At 43.3% G+C, this 27,088-nt stretch overlaps 1 protein-coding gene across 5 annotated transcripts in view; it reads right to left on the bottom strand.

Moving 5' to 3' along the window:
* MBNL2 (muscleblind like splicing regulator 2) overlaps positions 1–27,088 on the bottom strand; it is a 153,636-nt gene that overhangs the window by 42,122 nt on the left and 84,426 nt on the right. For all 5 annotated transcript variants that reach the window (XM_081214894.1, XM_081214890.1, XM_081214892.1 and 2 more), the window contains exons 3-5: positions 12,144–12,308; positions 3,499–3,699; positions 83–346 (exon numbers count right to left, since the gene is read on the bottom strand). In XM_081214894.1, coding sequence (XP_081071020.1) covers positions 83–346; positions 3,499–3,699; positions 12,144–12,308 — 630 coding nt within the window. The remainder of the gene's footprint in view (positions 1–82; positions 347–3,498; positions 3,700–12,143; positions 12,309–27,088) is intronic.

The following is a 27,088-nucleotide window of genomic DNA, read 5'->3' as shown; positions in this document are numbered from 1 at the left end:
GGAGCGTGCGCGTCCCCGCGCGGAAGGCGCGGCTCCGGGCTCGCGGGCCGGGGAAGATGCGCGGCGCGCGCGCCCCACTTACCATGACTGTGGCCGCGGCCGCGGCTGCCTGGGCGGCCACCGCGGCCTGGTTGGCTTGGTGCTGCGCAGCTTTGATTTTGGCCTGCAAGTGTGCAGGAGGGTGAAAATATTTGCATTTCTCCCTCATGCAACGCCCCTTTATGTAATCCATACAAACGGTTACGGTGTTGTCGTTTGTGTCGATCATGGTGCTGTCGGCGGGGTGTGCAAAGCGGCAGTCAGTCTCTCCCCGGGCACAGTTTCCTCGCTGGAACTCCCTGCAGACCTAGGACACGGGGAGAAGAGCACACGATGCAGAAGGAGGCCCCAGGGCCGCCGGGAACTACCTCTGCGAGCGCAGCCACGATGTAAAAAAAAAAAAAAAAAAAAAAAAAAAAGAAAAGGAATAAATGCCTTTCCTTTCTTTTAATGGTGGCTTTTGTGCCATTTACAATATAAACATTCGATTATCCAGGATTCAAGTAACTGGAATCCCGGGCAAAATAATTTGAGTTTTACTTCGCCCTCTCTTCTGGGGTGAGAATCTGTATTAAGAAAGTCAAAATCTGCAGTTAAATCAACAAGGCCCCCATTGTTCTTGGGATTTATTTATTTAGAGAAGGAAAGGAGGGAAGGAGGGAGGGAGGGAAGGAAGGAAGAAAGGAAAGAAAGAATAGTTTATTATATATATATATATATATATATAGTAATTTGGAGATTATCTATGTGTGTGTATATATATCTATACACACACATGTATATAAAATTTGGGCGTCTATATATAGCCACATCTTCTTCTACCATGACAACTCTGGGATTTTATAGACTTTTTACATGGAGGGATTATTTCACCAAAGATCAAGCCACAAGGTCATTGCTGCACAACTGCTAAAAGAATAAGGCGACGTGACGAACTTGTTTCTCCTCTCTGAGGATGGGGAGTGGGGCTGGAGTGAACGTGAATACTCCCGTTTTCCCATAGGTCTATCCTGCTCCACAAAGATAACGTATGCTTATACTCATAAATTAGGAGAACTACGATATCTAAGACACCAAAACTTTCATTTAAGTCACAATATTATTATTTCTGACAGCACAGAAAGAAGGTAAAAATACAAAATAAAACGGAGAGAAATATGGGAAGAGATAAAGGGAAAGAAGTAAAAGGAGGGAAGTAGAATAGAGTTTGAAGTGTGATGTATGGGTTTTTTTTTAAATTCCTTAATCCTTAATTATCCTAAAATCTCAAGTAACTGCGCAATGCTCCATCCTCTGAGAATTCTTGTGGATCAGGAGTTTACTGTTTAAAGAAAATTTTCTTTGGAATTTAAAGAGTATTCTTAACCCTGCCCTAAATACCGATAACGTCAAGTAACACAAATAACATATATACATAATAGTTATATTTATAAATACCATTATCAGGGAAGAATTACTAGTAAAATTGTAAGTTATTTTCTTCTCAGGCTCCACATCCAAAGCTGATGTGCTCAAGCGGTGGTTCACATCTTTATCATTAGTGACATTACAGGAAGGGTCACTGACATGACATTCAAGCCTTGTGAGAGTCAAAAGTACTTGGGAAATACAGTTTCACTGACCAGTGACCAAGCGAGTTTAAAGGGTAAACAGATAAATCACAAAATTATTCATTGTTTCCTTCTACTTTGGATATTATCCAACATTCCATCTTTAGCTCATAAAATGTACAAAATAAAAATTACTAAACGGTTCCCACAGATCCTGAGTATGCCTCCCTCTGTAAGTGGAATGACTCCAGGCTAAGACTGCATTGGGGTGTAGAGTAGCCATCAGGCATTTACCAAGGGGCTCTGTGTGCAGCTGACTTCATTCCTGGTTTGAAATGAATTGCAAGCTGCTTTGCTAAAGTCCTCGTGAATCAGTTTTACATATGTCTTTGTCTACCAATCCTGTTGGGAACGACAACTTGTTCCCAACTCAGCTGATTTAATTTGTTTTCTAAACCACACGGTCACGTACTGAACACGAAACCTTCATGGGTCCACCAGGTGGAGCCCCAAACACTTTTCCAGTCCCATGAAAGGTCTGTTCAATATTCACAGGGTTAGTCTTGATCAAAACAGTAGCGATGGGAGTTTATTGTCTTTTCATTTGGGGATCTATATACTCCAGATGGAAGCTGATATTAGGTGACATTTTATCATTTTCAATATTTATTGTGCAAATATTTAAACAAATGCACATTGAAAGAACATTGTCAAATGATCCAAGGCAAAGCACAGTGTACATCCTAACCATACATATATATCACCTAACAACTAACTGGTGGTTGAATGAAAGGAACTCTTTGAAAAATCTATCAGACTCTTTACACACCCATATAAAATGCTCTATTAAATGTCATAGGATACAGTAGTTAAGATAAATGGATGAATGCCCTAACTGATTCAAGAGAAATTTTACCTAGTAAAGTACAGGTGAGTTGGTTTGACTCATGACTTAAGAATTATGTTTTATAAATATATGAATTTTTTAAGTTTTTATTTTATATTGGAGTATAGTTGATTAACAATGTTGTGTTAGTTTCAGGTGTACAGCAAAGTGATTCAGTTATACATACACATGTATCTGTTCTTTTTCAAATTCTTTCCCCATTTAGGTTGTTATATAATATTGGGCAGAGTTCCCTGTGCTCTGCAGTAGGTCCTTGTTGGTTATCCATTTTAAATATAGCAGTGCGTACCTGTCAATCCCAAACTCCCTAACTATCCCTTCCCCCCACTCTTCCCCCACCCAGTAACCATAAGTTTGTTCTCTAAGTCTGTGTTTTCTTGACTTTTGTAGATCACTTGAATTTAAGTTAAAGAAAATATCTCAAATCAATAATTAGGTTTTCCCAGGCTCCGGTTCCCCCTGTTTACCTGTACATAACTGGGGCTGATATCCTGGAACATGCTAGAGCAGCCATACTAGTTCTTCAAATACTGAAATATGATCATACCACTTGGTCAGTAGTCATAGTCCTACGTCCTCCCACCCCTGTCCCTGAGTGTCTCCCTTGTCCTGGCTGCTGGCCTCCTAACCTGCCCGTTACCAGACCTTTCTAGGATCCAGCAAAGGTTCATGCCTGGCACAGCTGGAGCCCTTGGGAGCCATCTTCGTGGCCTGCATAGTGATTGATTCAATGTTCCATTGGTTGTTACATATTTTGCCCCTGAACACACATTCCACACAACAGATTTTTTGTTTGTATTAAACTTATTCTTTTCCCACAGACTAATTTCCTTTATACTTGGCCTTAAATTCAAACAATAGAATTATGAATGCATGGCTTTTAGGTGAATGTGTGTGCATGGCTGTTTTACAAGACTGAATTAATATCTTACAAGCATTCACTTACATAGAGGTATAGTTCTACCACAAATGCATCTCAAACCACAAATATAATTGAAGTACCTCCAGTTTGTCAGTCCTGAGAAGTTTCTGAGTTGCAGTTGAGCCCGGGACAGTGACAGGTGGACTTCCGGGAACAATAACAGGTGTGGTGGGTAGAATTTCCGTTGGGACTAACCCAACTCCAGGGGTTACCGGTGCTAGGTAAGGAGCAAAACTAATCGCCGTATTTGTCCCTATTGCGGGACCTACAGGAAAAGTGGGCTGTTAAAGGAAGATAACACAAGACAAAGGTTCCTTTAGAATAAAACTTTAAAAAATCACCAGCAAGTGTCATTTGAGCAAAATTCATTCATTGCATACAAGACTCTTTGTGTTAGTTGCATAGATCAGTGCTGAACTGTGAAAATTCATTAAGCTTCTCTGTTTTTTGCTTAATAGAAATGAAGTCCATACAGATCCTCTCCTCTCCTCCCCAAACCACACAAACACGTGGGAGAACATGATAGAAACCGAACTACAGGGACCAGGTTAAACTTTTATCCCCATGAAAGTGTTCTCTAGAAAAGGATAATTTCACTCTAATTGCTCATCATTCCAAACTACTGAGTGGTCCGACAAGAAGGCAGTAAAACTTAGGGAATGCTGACTCACAGTCTTTGATTTCTCCGACGTGTCTCTCAAAGGGAGAGGAAGAAAGAAAAACCCTTGACTATAGACTGATTTTCAGACTGACCAAGTTTATACACTCTCAAAAAGTGGGGATTATTTGGTATTTTATTTTGCTCAGATTTACCAGTATGTTTCCGTATTCTATCACTAGCATATATAACCCCAAAACTCATAGGCAGCTTACATCTAGACCTGCTATTTCTTGCTCTAGCTCAACTATGTCTAGATCCAATCTTCCTTTCCTGAAAGGTTGGACAGAAGGGCTTGAACTTTTCCATTGGCCATTAAAAGTTGCTTTGGGGGCTTCCCTGGTGGCGCAATGGTTGAGAGTCCGCCTGCCGATGCAGGGGACATGGGTTCGTGCCCCGGTCCGGGAAGATCCCACGTGCCGCGGAACGGCTAGGCCCGTGAGCCATGGCCTCTGGACCTGCACGTCCGGAGCCTGTGCTCCACAACGGGAGAGGCCACAACAGTGAGAGGTCCGCGTACCGCAAAAAAAAAAAAAAAAAAAAAAAAAAAACCAACAAAAAAAGTGGCTTTGGTTTCCTAGGTCACAAAATCAACGCAGCAGTGATAAGGGCATAGAGTTCCTTACTAAACTTCTCTATCACTATACGCTTTGTCCAGGGATAAGAAGAAATATATTAGAGGGTTGAAGGGATGATTGTTTTCAAAAGCTTCACCTGAAAATATGCCTTTCAGAAAGGAAATAATGCACATTTAAGAGAACAACAAACTTGGCTTCACTTTTAAAGAGCCAATGTTAAAAATGTACATTTAAGAGAACAACAGGGCCTCCCTGGTGGCGCAGTGGTTGAGAGTCCGCCTGCCGATGCAGGGGATACGGGTTCGTGCCCCGGTCTGGGAGGATCCCATATGCCGCGGAGCGGCTGGGCCCGTGAGCCATGGCCGCTGGGCCTGCGCATCCGGAGCCTGTGCTCCGCAACGGGAGAGGCCACAACAGTGAGAGGCCCGCATACCGCAAAAAGAAAAAAAAAAAAAAAAAAAAAAAAAAAAAAGAGAACAACAAACTTTTGCTTCACTTTCAAAGAACTGATGTTAAAAACTTAAGATGCTAAAGATTTTTCTTAGAATAAACTTTGCACTGAATTGGATCTGAAGAGTTTTTGTTTGTTTTGTTTTTAGTTATTGGATGACTTTTACCCTATTTATTTTTAGGATATTTTCGGTATTTGCAATCACATGTTAATGCAATTTTCTCATATTGAACTATGTGGTTGACCATGTCATGCTACTTCTCTATTTGTACATTATGGGTAACATTCTTGTTGTCTATTTATAGCTCTGAGTTGTTGAACATATGGGAAAAATAATAATCTGTGTGTATTAAGTTTTTTGTTGACAGCAATAATGGAAAAATATCTTTTACAAACGATGATGTTAGAAAGCAGTGAATTATTGATAGTTTGTGCGGGGAGTTCTTGGAGAGGCTGAAAGGCTTCACTGAAGTGGCTGGTCGGGGGAGGGACGGAAGAGGTGATTCTAATGGTCTTAGAGGGCTGCTGCTGCGCTCTCACAAGGGGCTCTTAGATCTTTATGGCTCTGACATAAACTTCACTTTGGGGGAAAGTTGCTTCATGAGGTCTTAACATGGGAAATTGATGGCAGTTAGGATTTTTTTTCTTCCTTGACTTTCTACAGAGTTTTATACATGAATGTTTTCCATTTTCAACCTATTTGAGTCATAATTATAGAACGTTGTGGTTTTCAGTAACTGTAGCTTTTACAATTTAGTACTGTTGAAAAGAAGCCAAGTGATTTAAATGGTATAAGGGCTCTATAATGTTAGGATTTAAGAAAATCAATTCTGAAAGGTCATAAATCACAACAGATCAGTGATTCAAAGAACCAGCTATATCAGAAATGCCTGAGGGGAATTTCATAAATAGAGATATCACAAATTCTGACTCAATATGTCTGGGCAGGGTCCTTGAGATTTGCATTAAAAAAAAAACTTACTACATGATCTGATGTGGAGCCCAGTTTGGGGACAACTGTCATAGATGAGGAGTGAAAATAAATATTAGGAAAAACCAGTACTAGTGGTGTCATTTAATCTAGAGGCTAATGATCGAAGTAAACATTTAGAAACTAGAGCTCTCCCCACATCTCCATTTTTGACTTTCTGTTGAAGCAAATTCCCAACCTCCTTCCCTTTTAGATAACTTGAAGCCCAGGTCAGTGTAGGGACACACATTCAGGTTGTACCTTGACTGTTAATGGGCTGTCAGAACCTCAAAACCCATTTCCCAAAACCTTTTTGGATATCAACAAATCTCTCGCCATTAGCCAAGTTTTGTTCCTTGTTCATCTAATTTAATGGTCAAAAATGAATGTTGCAGTTTGTTTTATTGATGTTAGCTGTACTATAGGTCACAGAGAGTATTATTTAAAAGTAAAAACACAAATATTAGACAAAGGGAGACAGGAATTCGAAATCCTGAGCTCGGCCAGTTATTAATCTTTACCCTGGGCAGGAAATCAACCTCTCTGAACTTTAGTTTTCTCATCTGCAGAAGGGAAGTAAAACTACTCAGCTTAAAGACTTGGGCTGAGCAAGGTGTTCGTTCTTTCTTAGAATACTTCGCATGGTTGGAACGCAAGAAATAGCACCTATCATTAGTAGTGTAAAAATCATTATTAATAAAGGTTTTTTTCCCCCAAATTGTCCATTGATTCTATAACAGGAATGTAGTCAGGATAGCAATATAATACTAGAGGTATAAAATCTTACTAAATGATAGCAAATATCTTCTTTATTTTGAAATATAGGTTGGGAAAGTATATATTTTCTTTCATGTGAAAGTTAAAAGTTCATAAGCTTTATGAAGATAGATTCAATTAGATATTTTCTCTTTTTTTTATCTAGAGTGTTTTTTTGTTGAAGTTGAATAGTAAAAAAAATACAGTTATGGTAATTTTCAGAGATGGGCACTATATTATTTATTATTATTATCATTGACAGTAATACCTTACATCTGTGAAAGGTTCGGCTGTTTTCAAAGCATTCTCACACACAGTGTCTTCTTTAATCTTCTCAATACTCGCGAGAAGCAAGAGTGGCAGCGAGAACTGCACAGTCTTCAGGTGAAAGCAATTTAGAGTAGAGACCACGTGGATTCCCCAAGGTCAGCGCTGCCCAGGCAGAGTCAAGGCAAACTACCCAGCACCCCTGGCTCCCAGTCTGGGGCTGTTTTCACTCCTCTGCACTTACTAGATTTCATTGGTCATTTCTTAAAACAGAAGAGGGAACAAAACCACGAGTTGCCCTTACAGACATAAGCATACAGAGTGAGCATTGGCGGGGAGCCGTGTCCCACAGTCAGCCAGGGCCTCCCGCAGGCAGGAGGTTAGGGCTGCTCTGAACAGCTGCCTGGAAAAGTGGGTCTCAGACCCTGGATTCAAATTAAGGTCTCCAGGTGGAGTTGAGGCTGGTGTCTGAACTTGAGTCTGAGTTGGTAGCTAAGTAAGAGAAGGGCAGGTGACTCTGCTTCTGGAAGGCCACGAGCTGGGGCTTGGGAGAAGCGGCCCTGCAGTTCCCGCAGGAGGGCTGTTGCCAGGTGGTCTGAGACGAGATCCATTTGGTCCTCCTCATCTCTCAGCACTAGCTGCAGTGAGAGAGGCCAGAGGACAAGAGCTGCAGAGAGTCTTCGGGAAGAAAATCGTGTCCGAAATGCCGGTCTTGCCACCTTCGCTCTGGGCTTCACCCCACCTGCCTGTGTTTCTCACTCTCCACTCTTCCTTCTCAGTACCTTACAGCAGTGGGTCTGGGTTCAAAGATCACACACTCACATGTGCACACGTGCTCTTTGATATTTTGTAGTGGTGACGAAGGATCAGGGCTGGGGAGGAATGACTAAGTGGCCCGAGGTATTTTATGGCTCTAAAATGTAGTCAATTGACTTTTTAAAACAAGAGCCTGAGAGCTCATACATTTAGAAAGCTCTGACTTCAAAGGGTAGGTATTTGGCACTCAAACTGAAAGGCCTAAAACATGGCATCTCTTAAGGCTTCTCCCTTTACTCCCGGAAGCACCTCTGGAGCACAGAATACTCAAAGCTAGACCTCACCCCCAAGGACTGGATTGCATAGGCTCTTGAATCCCTGTCCTACTAAAGGCTACCCACCTACTGCTTTATCTTGAGTGTACGTGGGAAGGTTGTGTGGGAGGTGAGGGGTTGGGGGCAGTGTACTGGGAAGGGAAGGGAAGGAAGAATTGCTGTTACACTCTGTTAGGAACTGGAGAAAGAAAAACTGCTAGGAGGAATAAGGTGAAGGAGACTTTTGAAATGTAATGAATTTGAGACAGAAGAGGAAAAAATAGATTGCATTTTCATTCATTCAGTAAATATTCATTGGTGGTACAGACACGGTGCCAGAACACTGTGTCTACATTTATTGAACTTAAACCCTAATGGGGAAGGACAAAGAAATAAAATGACAATTCATTTTTATGGATAAGCAGAAATGAGGAGGCCTCACTGGTAATGACAGAGATTGGTGGTGGGTCGCAGGGGATAGAGTTGGAGTCCTTATGAATAAGATGAAGTTAAAACGTGAAGAGTAGTAGGAAACTTCCGGCAAAAGCAAAGGCCTTGAGGCAAGCAAGAGCTCTGTGTGTTCATAGAACTGAAAGTTTGGTTTGGTCTCAGTGGATAAAGGAAGAGTGGCCCAGAATGAGTTGGTGAGCTGGGAAGGGACCTGATCACAGATGACACTATAGATCAAGTCAAGGTTACATGTTTAGGCTTTGTCTCCAGTGAAATGGGAAAGCATTGAAGGGTTGTAAGAAAGGGAGTGATATAATGCCTTTATGTGTTTAAAAGAGTCCTCCGGTTGCTATGTGCAGGATACATTGGAATAAAGCAAGAGTGGAACTTGAGAGATCAGGAGGGAACAGCCTATAAAGTATTTTGAAATACTTGATGGCGGCTCACACGAGGGTGCTGGGAGAAGAAGTAGATGGACTTGAAGGCACATATGACAGGATTTGCTGATGAACTGGATATGAGAGAATCTGCTTGGTTTTGGTTTGAAACTGCTGGTTGCACATACTGAGATGGAAGTGTAGTAGAATAAAAAAATGGGTCTTGATCATGTCAAGTTCCTGTGAGAAATTTGAAGGTGAGTCCAGTAGGAAGCTGGATACCTGAACCTGGGACCCAGAGGAGAGATTTGGACTGGGAACTTGCATTTGGGAGTTCTCAGCCTGTAGATGATTCAGAGCCACAGAAATGGAAGAGACCATGAAGGAGAGGGTAAATGAGAGAGGAGTCCAGCACTGGGCATATCAGTGTATAGCAGCCTCAACATATAATAGAGGAAAAGAATGGGCAATGGAGACAGAGGAGGAAGGAACGATCAGAGAGCGAGGGGTGCTCCACAAAGGAGAGATGGATTGCATGTCACTAAGAGGTTGAAAGAGTACAATAAAAGCAGAAGTGCCCATTGGTTTAGCAACATGGAGGTCACTGGTGAGAGATGTCAGTGGATGGGTTCAGGGGAGATGGGAGATAAAGGGAGTGGAAAAACTATGCATTTCTCTTTAGAGAAGTTTACCTAAGAAGGAAACCTAAAAATGGAGGGATACTGGCTACTTTATGTTTATCAATTTCTTTGTCTTAAGCAATTTCTGCATGTATTAGTTTCCCGTGGCTGGTCTAACAAATTCGCACAGACCTGGTGGCTTAAACAACATGCATTTATTCTTTCATAGTTCTGGAGGCTGTAAGTCTGAAATCAGTTTCACTGGGCCAAAGTCAAGGCTTTGGCAAGATCATATTCCCTCTGGAAGCTCTAGGGATGAATCCATTCTTTGTCTCTTCCATTTTCTGGTGGCTGCTGGCATCCCTTGGTTAGTGGCCACATCACTCCAGTCTCTGCCTGTACGGCCACATTGCCTTTCTCCTCTTCCGTATGTGTGTCAACTCTCCCTCTGCCTCTCTTCTAAGGATGCTTGTGATTGCATTTAATGCAGGAGAATTTCCCCATCTCAAGATGCCTAGCTTAATCACATCTGCAAAGACCCTATTTCCTTGTAGGGTGACATTTACATTTCCAGGTACCTTTGAGGGCCATTATTTGGCCTACTACCTTGTATTAGGTCACTAATTCATTCCTGAGACTCTGAAGTGATTTGTTTGTAGAGTTAATGATTTTTAAGTTTATTACATTTTTTGTTCTAATTTTTCTTGCGATTTAAAAACCTCTATTAAAATACTTAAATGTAATATTCCTTCTTCATAGAGTAATCTGATTATTGTCTTCTAACTAATATATGAGACAATACATAAACATAACTTTCAAAGAAAATTCAACTAATAGTTTATAACAGGAATGGAATTTTCTTATTACCATTGCCATTATTGGCTACCAGGGTCAATCCTTACAAATTCTAAGTAAATAAGAAGTGAATGATTAAAACGATATAATGCACTGTTGCTATGTTGACCTAGGTGGTTCTAAGTTTATTCCCATAGACGTCATTTAATATGTATAATTAAATTATTTTAGCATTTAGGTAATTTAATAAAATAATTTATATGTGTGTATCAATAAAGAGAACCATAAATTATACATGTGAATGGTTTTAAGTAGATCCACTTAAACGCCTGTATTTGGTGTTAAATGTGTGTTCAGAACTCTACCTGTGTTGTCCTTACATCTAGGATAACTCCTTCTCATCCTTTAGGCTGTACTTATTTAGGGCTTCCTCCAAGCAGCCTTTCCTGCCTCATCCAAAATCATAATTCCCTGGGCCTGAATCTTATGTTGCCTTTTCCTTGAGTCTGTCTACACCCACAAGACTGTAGCTGATTTATCTTGGAGTCCCCTGCACCTGCACTTTTTTTTTTTTTTTTTTTTTTTTTACTCCGAGCAGAGCTGGTTCCTGGCTACTTTGTGCCACTGTTCTTGGGCAGAAACCTGGAGACAAGCAGAATTGACAACAATCTGCCCAGATTCTCTCCCCTCTTCCTGGACCAACCCTACCTTCCCCATCTCATCTCATGGACGCACAACAAGAAAATGTAACTCCCTGGTAGCTATCCCTTTTCATTTAGCAGCTTTCAGTGACATAGAATTTTCATACAATAAAGACTGATTTTTAAACAATCATCTCTTGTGTATGTACCTCTTTTTAAAAAAAGAGCAAATTTCACTCACTTCACTGGCTTTGTTTTTTAAAAAATTAGCTTGTTTTTGACAAAAAATTTACAAGTGCAAACAAAATTCACTAAAGCCAAAAAATGCACTCCTCTCCCTCAGGGCCTCATTCTTAGAGCAATTTCCAGACCTTTAAGGAAGTACTTTCAAACACTGTGAAATCACTGTGAAATATGACACAGTACGTATTCGTAGACTGAACTCCCTGGGCGTTTAATCCTGTGGGCCTTGTCTCAGCTCCTGCACCCTTTGCAGGCCTCTGAGACGGGAGGCGTGGGTGGCTCAGGCAGCTCTCCTTCAGGCCTCTGCCAGGCTCCAGGGGGAGCAGACTGCAGAAAGCGCCCTGGTCAAGATGTCTGAGGTCCAGGCTCAGCTCCACAACTGATTAGCTGCAGGACATTGGGTAAATCCGCTAACTTCTGTGGTTTCATTTTCCCCTTCCTTAAAATGATACCATTGAACTAAATAATCTATCTGTTGCATTGCTAATAATGTTTTAGGCATCAGAATCTCTTCTTTGCATAGATCATCAATTCATACTCTAAATGAGAACGTAGAACTATTGCCCTTCTAAGATGGTTCAAATATGGAGGTTACTGGTGAGAAAGAGCTGGAGTGACACAGATTTCCCAGATATTGATTAGAAATTGTCTTTGCCTACAGTTTCTACATGCGTTTTTCCATTTAAATAATATTAAAAACCCTGTTTTCAGCATCTAGTTAGCTTCAAAGCTATTTGCCTTAATGGTAGCCAAAGAGACAAAGTAGGGGGACACCATTTTAGGTCAACCTGGCCTTGCTGGTACCAACACTTTAATCATCAAGCCCATCATGAGATGCAATGTACTCACCACTGGATGAAGTGGGGTTCCTGGAAACATAAATTGCATCTGCTGGGCAAGCATTGCTGCTGCAGTTTTTTGCTGGATCAAATTGTTCCTCCCGTTAATTTCGAGTTGAGTTTTTAAATGTGTTGGAGGGTGAAGATACTTGCAGTTCTCTCTTGAACAACGGCCCTGGAAGAAAGAGTTTGGGTCTTAGGACTGTCATAAGTAGCTTTCAACTCTGTTGTCAACCATTTCACAATCATTCCTTATATACGAAGGTGTGTATCTGTGTGTGCGCACATGCGTGCACATGTATGTTGGAACATACAAGGGGTGAATCAGGCATTCGATGATTATCAGCCTTGCTCAGACCTGTTGAACAGAGAAGCATCCTGAAATGTTGTTGTTTTTAGTGGATTCTAACTCTGACAAAAGACCCTAAGGAAACGTGACTGCTGAGAGTAAAGTCAGACCCTTCTAGGCAGTGTGGAAGGCCATCAGAGGAGTGTATTTATTGTGACTTATCAAAAGGAAGCTTTGAACTTGCTAAACGTTGGTTTGTGCTGGAGTGATGACAAAATGTGAATAATTATGTGCCACATTTGTGCAGCGGGGAAAGTAATCAGAAGGTCTTGAAATGTGTGCTCCAGGGTGGCTGAAGACACCCCTAAATCGAATGATTGAAGAAGAGGCGGTGGTAGAATAGGAGCGGACATTTCTTAGTAACTGATGCACAGGTGAAATTTCCAGGCATGAACTCAGATAATCACCTGCAACGGAGCAGTTTGCTATAATACATGAAAGCTGCAGCCCATGTCCCTGCCCCAATCCCGTGACAGTTGTATAAAATTAAATGTCACAATATGAGGTAGTGAAGAGTGTTTACAGCTAAAGTAACATCGGGAAGTTAAAGTTGGCAAAGTGAAAAAAAAAATTAATTAGGTGACAGGTGTGCCTAAAACCAGTCTTGAAGAGTAATCACAAACGGTAGTGTTTATACTGAATTCCCAAGTTTTCAAAACTACCAATTGAGAGAATCATGTTGATGTGTGAATTATGCGATTTCTGGAGAAAGAATAACGAACTGTGTTAACCAGTATGGAGACTGTCATTCCCTAAAGAATTAGTCTTATTTGCAACCAAGAAAAGAGAATATGGGTTTGTTTACCAAATATAAAAGTAATTTTAAAAAGCAAGCTGGGTGGATCTGGGCAAACACATTTGTTTATAGTCATCCTAATTCTAAACATCTGGAGTTCACATGCTGCCCCCTGCTCGTTTCAGCTGCACTTGTGGTGGCGCAGGCTCCCTCCCAAATGTCAGCCTCCTACACGGCCGCGGAGAAGGGCAGACAGGGGTCCTGGGCTCAGCCTCGTGCTCTGCACTCATCAACCCACGTTAGCAGCATGAGAGGCTGCGCCGCCCTCTGTAGGGAGGACACAGAGGTGGGCACCGGGGACCCCAGAAGGAATCGGTCACGTTTCTGCTAAAGTTATTCTGTAACAATGGGCAAGGTCAGCATGTCTCCTTAGGCTCAAGTTCATATTGTTGATGTTTCATTCAGCATCCTAAGGGAGGAAACAGACATCTTGGGTCAAGTACTGGAAGGTCCACTGTTAAAATCCTGGCAAACTGGACCCACAATTTAAAATAATCCACTTTGTTGTACACCTGAAACTAACACAACATTGTTAATCAACTGTACTCTAATATGAACTAAAAAGTTAAAAAAAAATAATCCAAGTCAAAGCAGTCTAGAAATCTCTTTCTCTCTCCATCTACTTCTGTCTACAGATTTTTAAGGTAAAGTTTTAATCCTAACTTTACTTTGCTCATTGTTTTGTGATGTCCTAGGGTCCCTCCAGCCCTACCAACCTGCTTCAGGCATGTCTTATTTTTACTTCTCTTTCTGTCTTCCCTTGACAATTGCCCAAGTCTCTGGATTTTCTAAAATAAAATGTCCAAGAAAGCATTCAGATTGGGCCAGCTCCTAGAGCACAGGAGTGTGACCAGTCTCTGGTCTGGCTGCCTTATGTCAGGTGTCCAAATACATTCTTATCATCTATTGTGGGAGGTGGTCACGGGACGTGGCTACTGCCCGTCATCAGGGGTGGAGGAGAATTGAACAGAGTGACATTTCTTGTGTAGAGGATAAGTCTCCCCAGGCTTCTCTCTGGCAAGCTCAGTTCAAACTCTCTTCAAACACAGTCAGTTCACTTGGAAGATGACACCCAGAAAGGCTCATGTATACAGGGTACACGTATGGGCCTATGTGTACAAATGTACAAAGGGCCTCATGCAGGGATTTGGGAAAGCAGAGTTCCATAGAATGGAGTTGGAATTTGTGAGACATCCACGCTTCTACCAGTTTGGCTATTATATTTTACTCGTTCATATAATTGTCAATTTGATCATTAGTCTTCTAATGTAATGCTTTGTAGCTTCAGGTAAACATTTCGATTAGGCTAGAAAAATATGTTTTTTCTCTTGATACAACTGGGACTCTTAAGGAACTACAGAAACTATTTTCAGCCAATGGAACATGATTGACAACATCGAATTAGTAATTTATTGACGGAACCTTCTTTTCCATGAGAATTAATACAATTTCCTACTGTTCTTACTTACACACTTGGAGTGAGGTATATTATTGATTACCCATGTACCAGACAATTTATACATGGTTATCTCATTTTCTCCTTATAACAGCTGTAATGATCCCTATTTTACAAAACAGCAAATGTACTCAGAAAGATCAAGAAACTTTCCAAAGTTTATATAATTGGTAAGTGGTAGGGCTGGATTTTAAATCTAGGTTTATCTGACTCAATTACCTCACTGTACTAACGTATTTATTAGCAACAGTTAAAATCCAGGGAGGCTAAAAATCTAGCATTCTCCTTCATAGAATAATAGGCTACTTAACACAATTTAAAATATAATAGAATATATATGAGGACTTGGGAGTGGAAAAAGATCATTTGCCTGGGTCTGTCTGTTGGAAGGGGGTCAGAGGCGTGGTTAGGCTCACAGGCTCTGGAGGCAGATGCCTGGGCACATAAGTTGGCTCTGCTTTTTCCTACCTTTGTAACTTCGAGCAAATTACTTGAATTTCTTGTATATTGGTGTTTTCATCTATACAATGAAAATAATTATTGTGTTTTCCTCTAAAGGCTGTTGTAGGATTAGATGAGCTAATACAGGCACAAGGTGTAGAGAATGCCTGGCACGTAGTAAGCACTGGGGAAGTGTTGTCAGCATTACCAAAGAAAGGAAAGATATTCGTATGTCATTTTCTTTACAGTAAATGCAGGATTACAGATTTAGTTATGTTTTGATTGGCTTTTTGTTCCTTCTCTAGAGTAGCTTTTCATTTCAAAACATGATAAAAGCAATCAGTACTTAATTATACTTATTCAAATATCTTATATTTAAAATTATTTTCAAGTCTACAGGATATTTCTGCAAGTATCCATATTTGAGGAGAGAGCCCTGGAACATAGTTCAGTCTAGCATCAATATTTTGAAGGGTGTTGCAGCACAGATGTATGAGGCATACAAATTCAAAGCCTGGGAAACTCTAGGCAGCAGAATTTTAGTAAGGGATACTATAGGACTGTAAAATCCTAAAGGAAAAGTTACTGTCAAAATATAACTATTTGACACAGTAAACAATCGGTAAGGAAGTTTTTGTTAAGGCGTAAGATCTGTCAGGATACACATCATCGCACAAAAACTGTTGATTATCAAAGCAAGTTGTCATAACCCGACGGGAGAGGGCAGTGAGCAGAGATGTAAAGCATCTTTGTATACCATTGTGAAACAAAACAGAAGTGTCAAAAATAGCGTCTCCCAATTTTAGTCCAAGAAATGAAGATGAAAATGTCTTGGGAAAGTCTTCCTGTGGCTGCTAGGATTGTTCTTTGTTTTTTGTTTTTTTTTAACTCTTCCTCCCTTGGTTAAACACTGTTTCCGAGAGATAAGAGAGGTAGGGTCCAGCCCCTGGAGGAGGGGACTGGCACAGCTTCTGTGGGATGGAGTGGGAGGGCACCATTCCAGAGTCTTTGTGAAGAATCTTCTAGAACTGGAAAATGGGAGCCCTGGGGGAGTCTAGGCAGATGGTCCCACACCAGGGTCTAATGTGGAGATTGCAGCCCTCAGGGGCTCCGCCCACTCCGGGTGGGATGCAGCAGGTTTAGAAAGGACAGGTGGTCTGGATCACACTCACCATTGTTCTTGGTCTATTTCCAGGCTAGGGTCTCATTCCTTCCTTCATTCAACAACTACTTATTGAGACCTTGCTGTGTACCAGGCCTTGTGCTAAGTGCTAGTTAACTAAAGGTGCGTAAACACAAGATCTGCTACCTCCCTGCCTGAAGCCTGCAATCAGGTGGTGAAGACGGATATTAGCCAAACAGTGACACAGATAAATGTAGAATTACAAACTGTGGTCCCTGTTCTGGAGGGGAAGGCTGAGGGAGAATGGTGGGAGCGGGTCAGAATCGAGACTGGTGGCAAAGGAGGGCTCTGAAGAAGTGACATATTTAAACTGAGACCTGAAGGATGAGAAGGAACTTGGCAAGAGAGTGAGTGAGGGCTAAAGTGTGTGTGTGTGTGTGTGTGTGTGTGTGTGTACTTGTGTGTTGAGGGGGAGAATACAAAATGAGGACAAAAGGAAGAGGACGTGCTAGGAGAACGTACCATCTGGGGGCCTTCTTGAACTTTCTCAAGGCTGGAATACGGAAGGGGGTGTGGGTTGCAGTGGGGGGATGATAAGAGATAAAACGGGAAGAAGTTGACTAGAACCAGATAACAAAGAACTTTGGGAGTCAAGTTAAGGGCTATGAACTTCATTGCCACTGAATTTTTTTTTTTTAATGTCTCTCTCTCTCTCTGTTTGTTGCTTTTTAAAAAAATTTTTATTTATTTATTTAGTTATTTTTGGCTGTGTTGGGTCTTCGTTTCTGCGCGAGGGCTTTCTCTAGTTGCGGCAAGTGGGGGCCACTCTTCATCGCGGTGCGCGGGCCTCTCACTATCGGGGCCTCTCTTGTTGCGGAGCACAGGCTCCAGACACACAGGCTCAGTAGTTGTGGCTCACGGGCCTAGTTGCTCCGCGGCACGTGGGATCCTCCCAAACCAGGGCTCGATCCCGTGTCCCCTGCATCGGCAGGCAGATTCTCAACCACTGCGCCACCAGGGAAGCCCGCCACTGAAAGTTTTGAAGCAGGAGAGGAGCAAGATCAAATTTATGTTTTACGCTACGTATAAAATCTTACCCTGATTATTAGATTTTGTATCTCTAATGTTGTTATGGTTTGCATTGTTTGGAATCCGCTTATTTAAAAACAATAACAGAATTCTGATGTAGTTTACATAGGATTTGTGCACTTCATTCTGCTTCCCAAAATAATCTCTACTCCAGGAAAATTTAGTTTAGGGAGGATGGTTAGAAGCAAGTAAGAATTTCAAACTGAATTAAGTTTATTAAAATAAGCGACCATGAAAGATTCTAATGCAGAATACCCATGTTGATTCTTAACAGGATGAGGAAAGATGCTGAATAACTGTAATATGTACGTGTCAGAACAACAGATCATAGCTATCAGAATTACATGGTCATTACATTGCACGATGTGGAAGAGAATAAATGCAGCTTTGGCTAAGAAAAAATTTCAGAATCAGGTTGGTGTGAGAAAGGAAAAGCATAATTGGAAAATGAGGTTTTCCAATTGCTTATTTTAAAACCAGGAATTTTTAGAGTCTTTCCCTAGTATGCTCCTAATTGAAAAAGTCAATTAAAATATGGAAGCAAAAAAGAAAACAGATTAATTAGGAGATTATTAAAGGGATTAACAATAGGAGTTTGGCCCATAGGAATAGCTAACAGACAACTATATCCCATTAGTTTTCCAAGGGAAAAGCAATAGATTTTATATGATCTGCAATTCAAACTGACAATAGGCCCCTGCTGTATGACTCGGGGATAATTTAAGTTGTTTCTTAGTGTGGGCCACGCCATTGATAGCAGACTACAAACGCCCTTTTGGGAAATAATTCCAGTTGAGGCCCAGGGTCACAGCCTGATCCACTGAATTCCTCCTCTTCCCGTTGGGTCTTGTCTGCTCACTGCTTTCAGCATGAGATGGTGTTTTCAGGGAGCAGGCCTGGCTGTGGAATGGAGAATCTGACTCTAAGATTGGGGGCAAATGGTATGCATTCCCAAAGCGGCCTGCTGGGATGCTCTGAGTCCAGGAGCCTGCTTGGGAGGTCCATGGAAGCCACTGAAGAACCTCTCAGATTCCCTCGCGTTCCGCACACGTGAAACCAACTTAGCGAAATCCTGATGTCCTGGAGTCACATTCCTGAAGCCTGTTCTATCTTGGAACCTTTCCTGGAGAAGCAGTTTAAACCAGTGGTAAAGGGAACAGTCTCTGGAACTGGACTACTTGGGCTCAAAATCCAGCTCTGCTGTTCTTGCCATGGGACCTTGTGGCCTCCAGTTGCCACATCTGTAAAATGGGGATAACAGTAGTTCCCCCCTCATAGACTTTGGTAAGGATTAAGATTTAATGCATATACAGTGTTTGAACAGTTCCTGGCACATAGTAAGCCCTCTATAAGTTTTTTTTGGTTTTTTTTGCGGTACACGGGCCTCTCACTGCTGTGGCCTCTCCCGCTGCGGAGCACAGGCTCTGGATGCGCAGGCTCAGCGGCCATGGCTCACGGGCCCAGCCGCTCTGCGGCATGTGGGATCTTCCCGGACCGGGACACGAACCTGTGTCCCCTGCATCGGTAGGCGGACTCTCAACCACTGCGCCACCAGGGGGACCCCAGCCCTCTATAAGTTTTTATTATTATCCTCTTCCTCTTCCTCATCATTATTAATATTACCAACACCCTCTCTGCAGAGTAGATAAAAATACATGGTATTAAAAACAACCTTCCTGGGGCTTCCCTGGTGGCGCAGTGGTTAAGAATCCACCTCGCAATGCAGGGGACATGGGTTCGATCCCTGTTCCGGGAAGATCCCATATGCCGTGGAGCAGCTAAGCCCATGCACCACAACTACTGAGCCTTCACTCTAGAGCCTGTGTGCTGCAACTGCTGAGCCCACGTGCTGCAACTACTGAAGCCCGCACGCCTAGAGCCCACGCTCTGCAACAAGATAAGCCACCGCAATGAGCAGCCCATGCACTGCAACAAGGAGTAGACCCCGCTCACCACAGCTACCGAAAGCCTGCGCGCAGCAACAAAGACCCAATGCAGCCAAAAACCAAGCAAATAAATAGATAAATAAAATAAAAATAAAAACAATCCTCCTGATAACTAGTTCAGTTTCTGTATCACGGTGCTTCTCTCTGGCCTGTCTACCAAACTCTTTAACACTATTCTTGTTCTCACAATCAGCACCAGCCTTGGCCATTTCTCTCTTCGGAAGAACCTCAGATCTGTTTCTCTTTGATATCTGTCCTACTGAAACTTGCCAGGCCTGATGAACATGGCATGACTAATCCAGAGTTTAAAGCAGCTATGCATTATAGTGGGAAAATCCTGGAATTCTGGTTGTGGCTTCATCCCTAAATGGTTAGATTAACTTTTGCAGATAATGTATAACATTCTGTGCCTCAATTTTCTTATCTGTCAAATGGGGGTGATCATGTTCCCATATCTCAACTCTTTCCGATGTTTGTGAGAGCTCGAGAGACAGCCACAGTTGCTCTGAAAAAAATCATAATTTGCTATACGTGGTCAATTCTACATCTATTTCCCCTTTGAATGTTCCTAATCTAGTAGAAGGAGAAAGCCACATAAAGCAACAGTTACAGTGGAGGGTGACACCTGGGAGGTATGTTGGCAGCAGTCCCAATATATTATGAGAATTGTGAGCAGTCTGTGTGACAGGCGGGGCATGAAGTGTATCAGCAGACGTGGCAAATTAAGTCAAAATCGATTAAGTCTAGGAGGATTTATTAAGTACCTACAGTGGAAAAGTCAGTCAAATAGACCACTGCTTTGGTCCCTGTGACATGTAAAGTGTTTAGCAGATGTTTTCTAAGTGACTAAACTGGCTGGGGGGATCAGATGCCCACAGCCTCAGTTCCTCTAGTTTCAAAATCTCTCAAGGTTTTTGAAAGTGGGAAAAAGAAAACAAAACCCAGAGGCTTTGGTTTGAGCAGGTGAGGTCCAGCCCTCTTCCCCAAGGCTGGCGCTTTTCCCTTCCTTACAGGGAGCTGCGAATGCTTCTGAGTCTGCCCTCTCTAGGTTTGCATTTAGGGCAACCTGTTATCCCCGGAGAGGCTGGAAGACCTTGGGGCCGTCACCAGTGCTCTAGGAGCAGATCTGTGACTCGTTATAGTCATGCCAATGTAATTGCTCTATTCCTTCAAGCACTATTGTGCTGTTAAGACCTAATTTGTGACCGTTTAAACAGACGAAACATAAAAATTAATAAATGGGGAGGAGAGGCAAAGAGGGTGAATTGTTTGCAGTTTGCCATTTCAAATCACGTTTCAATTTTTTTAATGGATTTGGCTGCCTGAGAAGTTTAATTAATCAATCAATTAATTTATTAACATTAAGACTCAAGTTTATTTATTTATTTATTTATTTTGCGGTACGCGGGGCTCTCACTGTTGTGACCTCTCCCGTTGCGGAGCACAGGCTCCGGACGCACAGGCTCAGCGGCCATGGCTCACGGGCCCAGCCGCTCCGTGGCACGTGGGATCTTCCCGGACCGGGGCACGAACCCACGTCCCCTGCAGCGGCAGGCGGACTCTCAACCACTGCGCCACCAGGGAAGCCCTCAAGTTTATTTTTTTATATATGCTTCAAAATGTACTGAGCGTGTCTCCTTCCCTTGATTCTCCAATTATGTGAAGAATTCTTTTTCACTGTTTTTCTCTTCGACTTCTTTTCTCTGTCCTTGAGCCTGGGCAGTTTAAGTGTCTCAGACTACTTACGTGTCTTGTGATGGGAAAGAGCTGTTTGTCAGTTTGATTGAGGTGCCAAGCCCTGTCTTTACTGGTAAGGATTATCCATCTTGTTATCTTTATATGTTAACTGAAAATGTGCCAGTTAAGAGAAATCAGTGAGACCAAAAATAGTCCCTCCATTTTCCAGAGGTTTAAGGAAACTAATTTCCAAGCATCAGATGCTTCATTTGAAAATTATTTTATTTAGCTAAAAGATTAATATCTTCTTCTTGTTGGTGTCAAGCTGGGAAAGGCTTCCAGGAGGAGGTGGGAGAAGGGGTGGGTGAGGTATGGATGGGGCATTGGGAAGGGGTGGACAGGAAAGGGAGCAAGATGGGGGAAAAAGACCAGGAAAAGAGGGCCAATCAGGTGAAGAAGCGCTGGAAGGAGATGGAAGCGTAGAGTGTCCTTTCCAGGGTGCATTCAGTTTTAGTAACAAAGGAAAGCACATTCCTCTTGGGCTGGTGTGTCTGAGCAGCTGCCGGAGGAAGCTGCACTTGATTCAAGAAACACAGCCTGGGGAGGTACGGGAGGGCGTGGCCCCTGCGTCACTGCAGGGCCAGTTCTGCACGGCTTAGGGGAGGATCAGCTGAGCCGCATTACAGAGCAGAGGTGAGGGGGTTAGTGTCTGTCTCCTGAGGGCAGGAGCTGTGGGCCTCCATTCCTTTATTCATTCAGCAAACATTGTGGAGCATCTGCTCGAGGCCAGAAACTGGAGTGGAATTGCGCACAGGGTACTGAGATGTGATCTTACCCTCAATAAAAATAGCAAAGACTTATATAATAGTGCACATATCATGTACCAGGAGTTTCTAAGTGCTTTTGGTACATCACACTCTAATCTTCAATACAAGTGCTTAACAGAGGAACTGTTAATATTCTCACTTTATGGGATAAAAGGGAGGCACAGAGAGGGGAGGTGACTTCCCAGAGTCACACAAGTAGTCAGTGGCAGAGCTGGGCATCTGACCCAGGCCGGACGGCAGCCTGTGCTGTTGACCTTCTGAAGAGCCATTTTTAAGAAACTGAAAATCCCATGCAACGTTCCTAGTACACGTTAAAAAGCATTCTTCACACATAATATCTTATTACAGCTTCACAACATTCTTGTAATATATTACTCCAATTTAAAGGGAAGGAAAATGAAGCTCCGAGAGATCTGAAGATACTTTCCAAGGCCAAGTTGCCAGAGTCGACCAGGCTGAATTCTGGGCCCCCATTACTAAAAAATGTGCCCTCCCTTGCCTCTTGCTGTCAGTGGGGGGAAGCTGCAGGGTAACATACAAAAGATTTGTTCAGAGCAGAGTGGACCCCTTGCATAATAATGAACATTAGGGAGGTGACGCGGGACGATTGTGTTGTGGGTTGAATTGCGTCTTCCTGGAGAGACGTGTTGATGTCTTAAGCCCCAGTTCCTTGGAATGTGACCTTATTTGGAGATAGGGTCTTTTATAGAGGTAATTAGATTAAGATAAGGTCATCTAGGTGGGCTTTAATCCAACATGACTGGTGTCCTTATGAAAGGGGAAAATTTAGACCCAGGGACAGACAATGTGAAGAGACACAGGAAAAAGATGGCTATCTCCAACCCAAGGAACGTCTGCAGCTGCCAGAAGCTGGGAGAGAGGCCTGGAACAGTTCCTTCCCTAGACCTTTAGAGGAAGCACCGCCCTGCTGACACCTCGGTTTCAGACTTTGAGCTTCCAAAACTGTGAGAGAATAAACTTCTGTTGTTCTAAGCCACTCGGTTTGTGGTACTTGTTACAGCAGCCTTGGAAACAAGTACAATCACTTTTAAGACATGCTAGATGATGTATTTTTTTTTCATGAGATTGGAGGCTACAACCAGCAAAACACTATGCTATCTTCTGACACAAAGATTTGGTTCTGCGAATGGGTATTCTAATTTTTTTCCCCCGAACTCAAGTAACAAGATCCCCTTGTCTTATCAAAAACAAACTACAACAACTCCCAAATCCTTAACAAGTACAATGATTTTCTGCAAATGAAATTTGGTCAGCTTAAACACTACGAGATTTTTCACATGGTAGATTTAATAGGTGAGATTTATTTTAGTAAAAGACAAAATGTTTCACTAAAGAACTTATCAGTAATGCATAAAGGCCTACTGAGTCTCTGAAGATCCTATTTTCAAAGAGAAATGTTGGGAAAATTTTTATGTCCTGATTACAGAGAAAGACTCGATGAAGATTGTCCTTGATATTAAATTTGTATGGAGGAGGCGGATGGGGGAAGGGGGAGGAATCACTCAGTCAAGTGGGGGGAAGTCAAAGAAAGTGTGTACATTTGGCCAGCATTCTGAAGTTGCTTTTAAAAAGGTTGATATGCGTCTCTGGGAAGTGAGGCCACCTTCACAGGTACTTGGACACACCAAGCGACGATGTTAGATGCTCTGGGTGCAAGGACGAAGCCTGCCGACTTCAGCCCAGGTCTGCCCTACTCCCACCCTTCTGACCGCCTCACCTATTCAGTCCCTCCCAGGCTCCCAGGACAGATCCTAAACTGAGGCTGGCTGTTTGCCCCTGGCTGATACCAAGTCAGGCCCCCTGTTTTGATGGCTAGACGACTGCTCTGTGCTACGTCCCCACTTTCTGCTTTCCTCTTCACCTTGTCTGCCTAGTGGGTGTCCCAGTGGGTACCACAGGGTTTCTCTCTTCACTTCCAAGTTCAAGGGCTGAGAAATTGCCTCACTCCAGGCTCCCTCCTCGGGTCAGAGCTCTGCTTGGCCTCTGCATGCAGAAAATCCTGCCCACAGGCTGGGCCCTGTGACCCACTGGGGGACAGCTGCTACCCACCTGCAGACCCAGCAAGGATCATCTACCTGGATTTGTCCTCTCTGTCACCCACCCTCAGCTGACACTCTGCTTATTTTTCTCAGACTTCCTGCTGCTGAATATTTCTCCGGGATGCACCTAGGAGGGTGGACACACAGTCAGCAGCTCAGTCAGCATCTCTTTGGTCCAGGGAGCAGAACTAGCTCCACACTCTGGAGCCCCTCTGGTCAGATTCAGCCAAGCACTGAGATATGACATTATTCCCTTTCCCTCTTAGGACTCTTTGTGGAGGAAGCATTGTCCCTCAGCAAATCCTAGTGTTCCCCATTAGTGGCTACAGGTTGGATACTTAAGCTCCTCATAGCCCAGCAACTGCGGGTCAAATTTATTTATAAACTGAATCAATCCATTATTAGAGGGTCCAGTGTTTTGTGTTGTTGTTTTTTAAGAGAATTACATATATGGTAATAATACTTGGTAACATTGGTTGAGTACAAATAAATACTGATATTATTATTATTATTATTTTCTGCGGTACGCGGGCCTCTCACTGTTGTGGCCTCTCCCATTGCGGAGCACATGCTCCGGACGCGCAGGCTCAGCAGCCATGGCTCACAGGCCCAGCCGCTCCGCGGCATGTGGGATCTTCCCGGACCAGGGCACGAACCCGTGTCCCTTGCATTAGCAGGCAGACTCTCAACCACTGCGCCACCAGGGAAGCCCTGACTACTTATTATTAAATACATACTAGGCACTGTGCTAAGTGTTTCACCTGCATTGTCTCAGGCAAACCTATCAGAAGGGGAGGTGCTATTAATATCTCCATTTGATACATGAGAGAACCGAGACCCGGCTAGATTAACCACCTTGTCCCAGGTCATACAAGGAGCAAAAGGCAGAACCAGGATTTCCACAAGGTTACTCCTGAGCCACTGCTCGTAGTCCCTGTACTTCTTTCACATGTTCATATACAAGTGACATTTACTGAATGCTTATGATGTGCCAAGTATGGTGCTAAGAGCTTTACAGGAATGACCTTGTTAGTGTTCATTATAAGCCTCTAGGGTAACTCTTATTTGAATCCCCATTTTGCAGAAGTGGAAACCAAGGCTCAGAGAGGTTAAGTAACCTTCCCAAGGCCACACAGCAAGTAAGGGGAAGATCCAAGATTTGAACCAATCCAACCTGGCTCAGCCAAAACTGCCATCTCCGAGAATAGCAATTATTAATTCCAACGATATGCCTGGCACTGTGCTAGGCCCAAGTGGATACAAAGGTGAAAGATAAATTGTTCCTAACTTTAAGAAACTCTAGATACATAGATCTACAATGCATAGACACATGAATGGAAGAAAGGGAAGAAACCATAGTAACGAGTACTATTTGAGTTTAATATTAGCTGAAAGGATCCATGTAGTGTTTCATAAATCAGGCATTCTTACAAGTCCAATTCAAGTGATTGAGTACATTTAATAAATACGGTTGAATTTTAACACAGCGAACTAATAATTGAGGGGAACGACCAAAGTAGACCCCTGCCAGCACATCTGTAGGTCTTAGGGCAGAAGGAGGCACCACTACTAGCCCTAGAGACCACCCTGTTTGGGGAGAGCACAGGATTTCAGCATCTGCAAGTGGCGCACCTGGATATCATGGAGATAAATGGATTATGCATATATCAAACCATAGTTCAAGACTAACACATGTACGTTTTAGGCACACGTCTGTGCTTTGCTTATTGAAAAGGCCTAAAGCCCTGGATGAGGCCAGTTCCCCAGGAATAGTCGGTGGAGGTTGGGGCACCCTGCACCTCCCTGGATGACCCCAGCGTGGAACGTCTGCCTGGCCTGGCGTGGCAGAGTTGAGCAGGGCAGAGTGGACACTTTGTGGGATCCACTGGGAGTGCATGCAGTTGTGAGCTGTTTTTATAGGACTGGTATTTTGTTCATTTTTATCTACTCAATTTCACCTGGTCACTTCTGTGATCCTAAGGACAGGGGAGCAGGGCAAGGCACACAGCCCAGGGACTCTCTCTCACAGGACCACCCGGGATTGAACCTGTGGCTGGTGCCTCATCTCTTCACAAAGCCCCACATCTCCCACGTGGAGTCATCTGGCCCTGGATACACATCCACTCCATCTCCTGCATTGTCCCTCCCTTTGCATCCCACTGCCTCCGTCAGGCCAGTGAAGCATCGGATGTGGCCCGATGCTGACATGAGACCACTCACCGACCTCCCTTCCTGCAGCGCCCTGCCCTTTGCTCACTTGGCAAATGCTTGTCTACTGTGTGCCAGGAAGCACTCTAGGAACAGAGGCTGTCTCAGTAACACAACTCACAGATACCCTGTCCTCATGGAACTCAGCTTCTACTTAGGGCAGACAGGCAATGAGCCGTACGTAGCGTAAAAATGAGGAAGTCGCAGGGTTGAATGTGTCGAGTTCTACGGGGGAAGAAAGGGTGAGATAAGTAGGTTGAGGGGGGCTGAAGTGGGGTGAATTGCCCTGTTAAGTTCAGTAGGCAGGGTCAGCCTTCCTGAGAAGGTAATTTTGGAGCAAAGACTTGAAGGAGGTAGACAGCTGGGCCTGGCCTGACTGAAGAAGCTCATTTCAGGTGCAGAGAACAACCAGTGCAAATGCCCCAAGAAGGAAGTGTGCCTGGAGTTTCTGAAGCTAATGCACCCAGAGGGATACCAGGAGGCCAGAGGCCCTGGGCACCCAGAGGCAGGGCAGAGTTGAAAAGGAGGTCAGAGATGCAACAGGGTTGTGCTGGGCCCTGTAGGCCACTTTAAGGCCTTTGTTTACTTTGAAGGAAATGGGGGTTTCGAGCGGAGGAGTGACATGAGCTGACCGCTATTTTAGAAGGGTTGCCCTGGCTGCTGTGTTGAGGATAGACAGTGGGGGCCAGAGGCACAGTGAGACCAGTTATGCTGCACAGTCGTCCAGGGGAGGGACTGTGATGGTTTAGACCAGGCTGGTGGCAAAGGAGGTGGTGAGAAGTGGTGGCTTCTGGTGATATTTTGAAAGTAGATCCAACAGGATTTCCTGACATGCTGGATATAGAGATCAGGGTAGGGTTTTGGGATGATCCACCATACCGGAAAGGTGGAACTGATGTCATCTGAGATGCAGAAAGCCATGGATCAAGCCAGTATTGGGGAAATCGCAGGGGCTGTGTTTTTGGACATACTGAGTTTGAGAT

This window comes from Mesoplodon bidens (genome assembly GCF_964165515.1).
Source record: "Mesoplodon bidens genome assembly, chromosome: 17".
NCBI lineage: Eukaryota > Metazoa > Chordata > Mammalia > Artiodactyla > Ziphiidae > Mesoplodon > Mesoplodon bidens.
The sequence above is the reverse complement of the archived record's forward strand: the minus strand, read 5'-3'. Positions and strand labels throughout refer to the sequence as shown.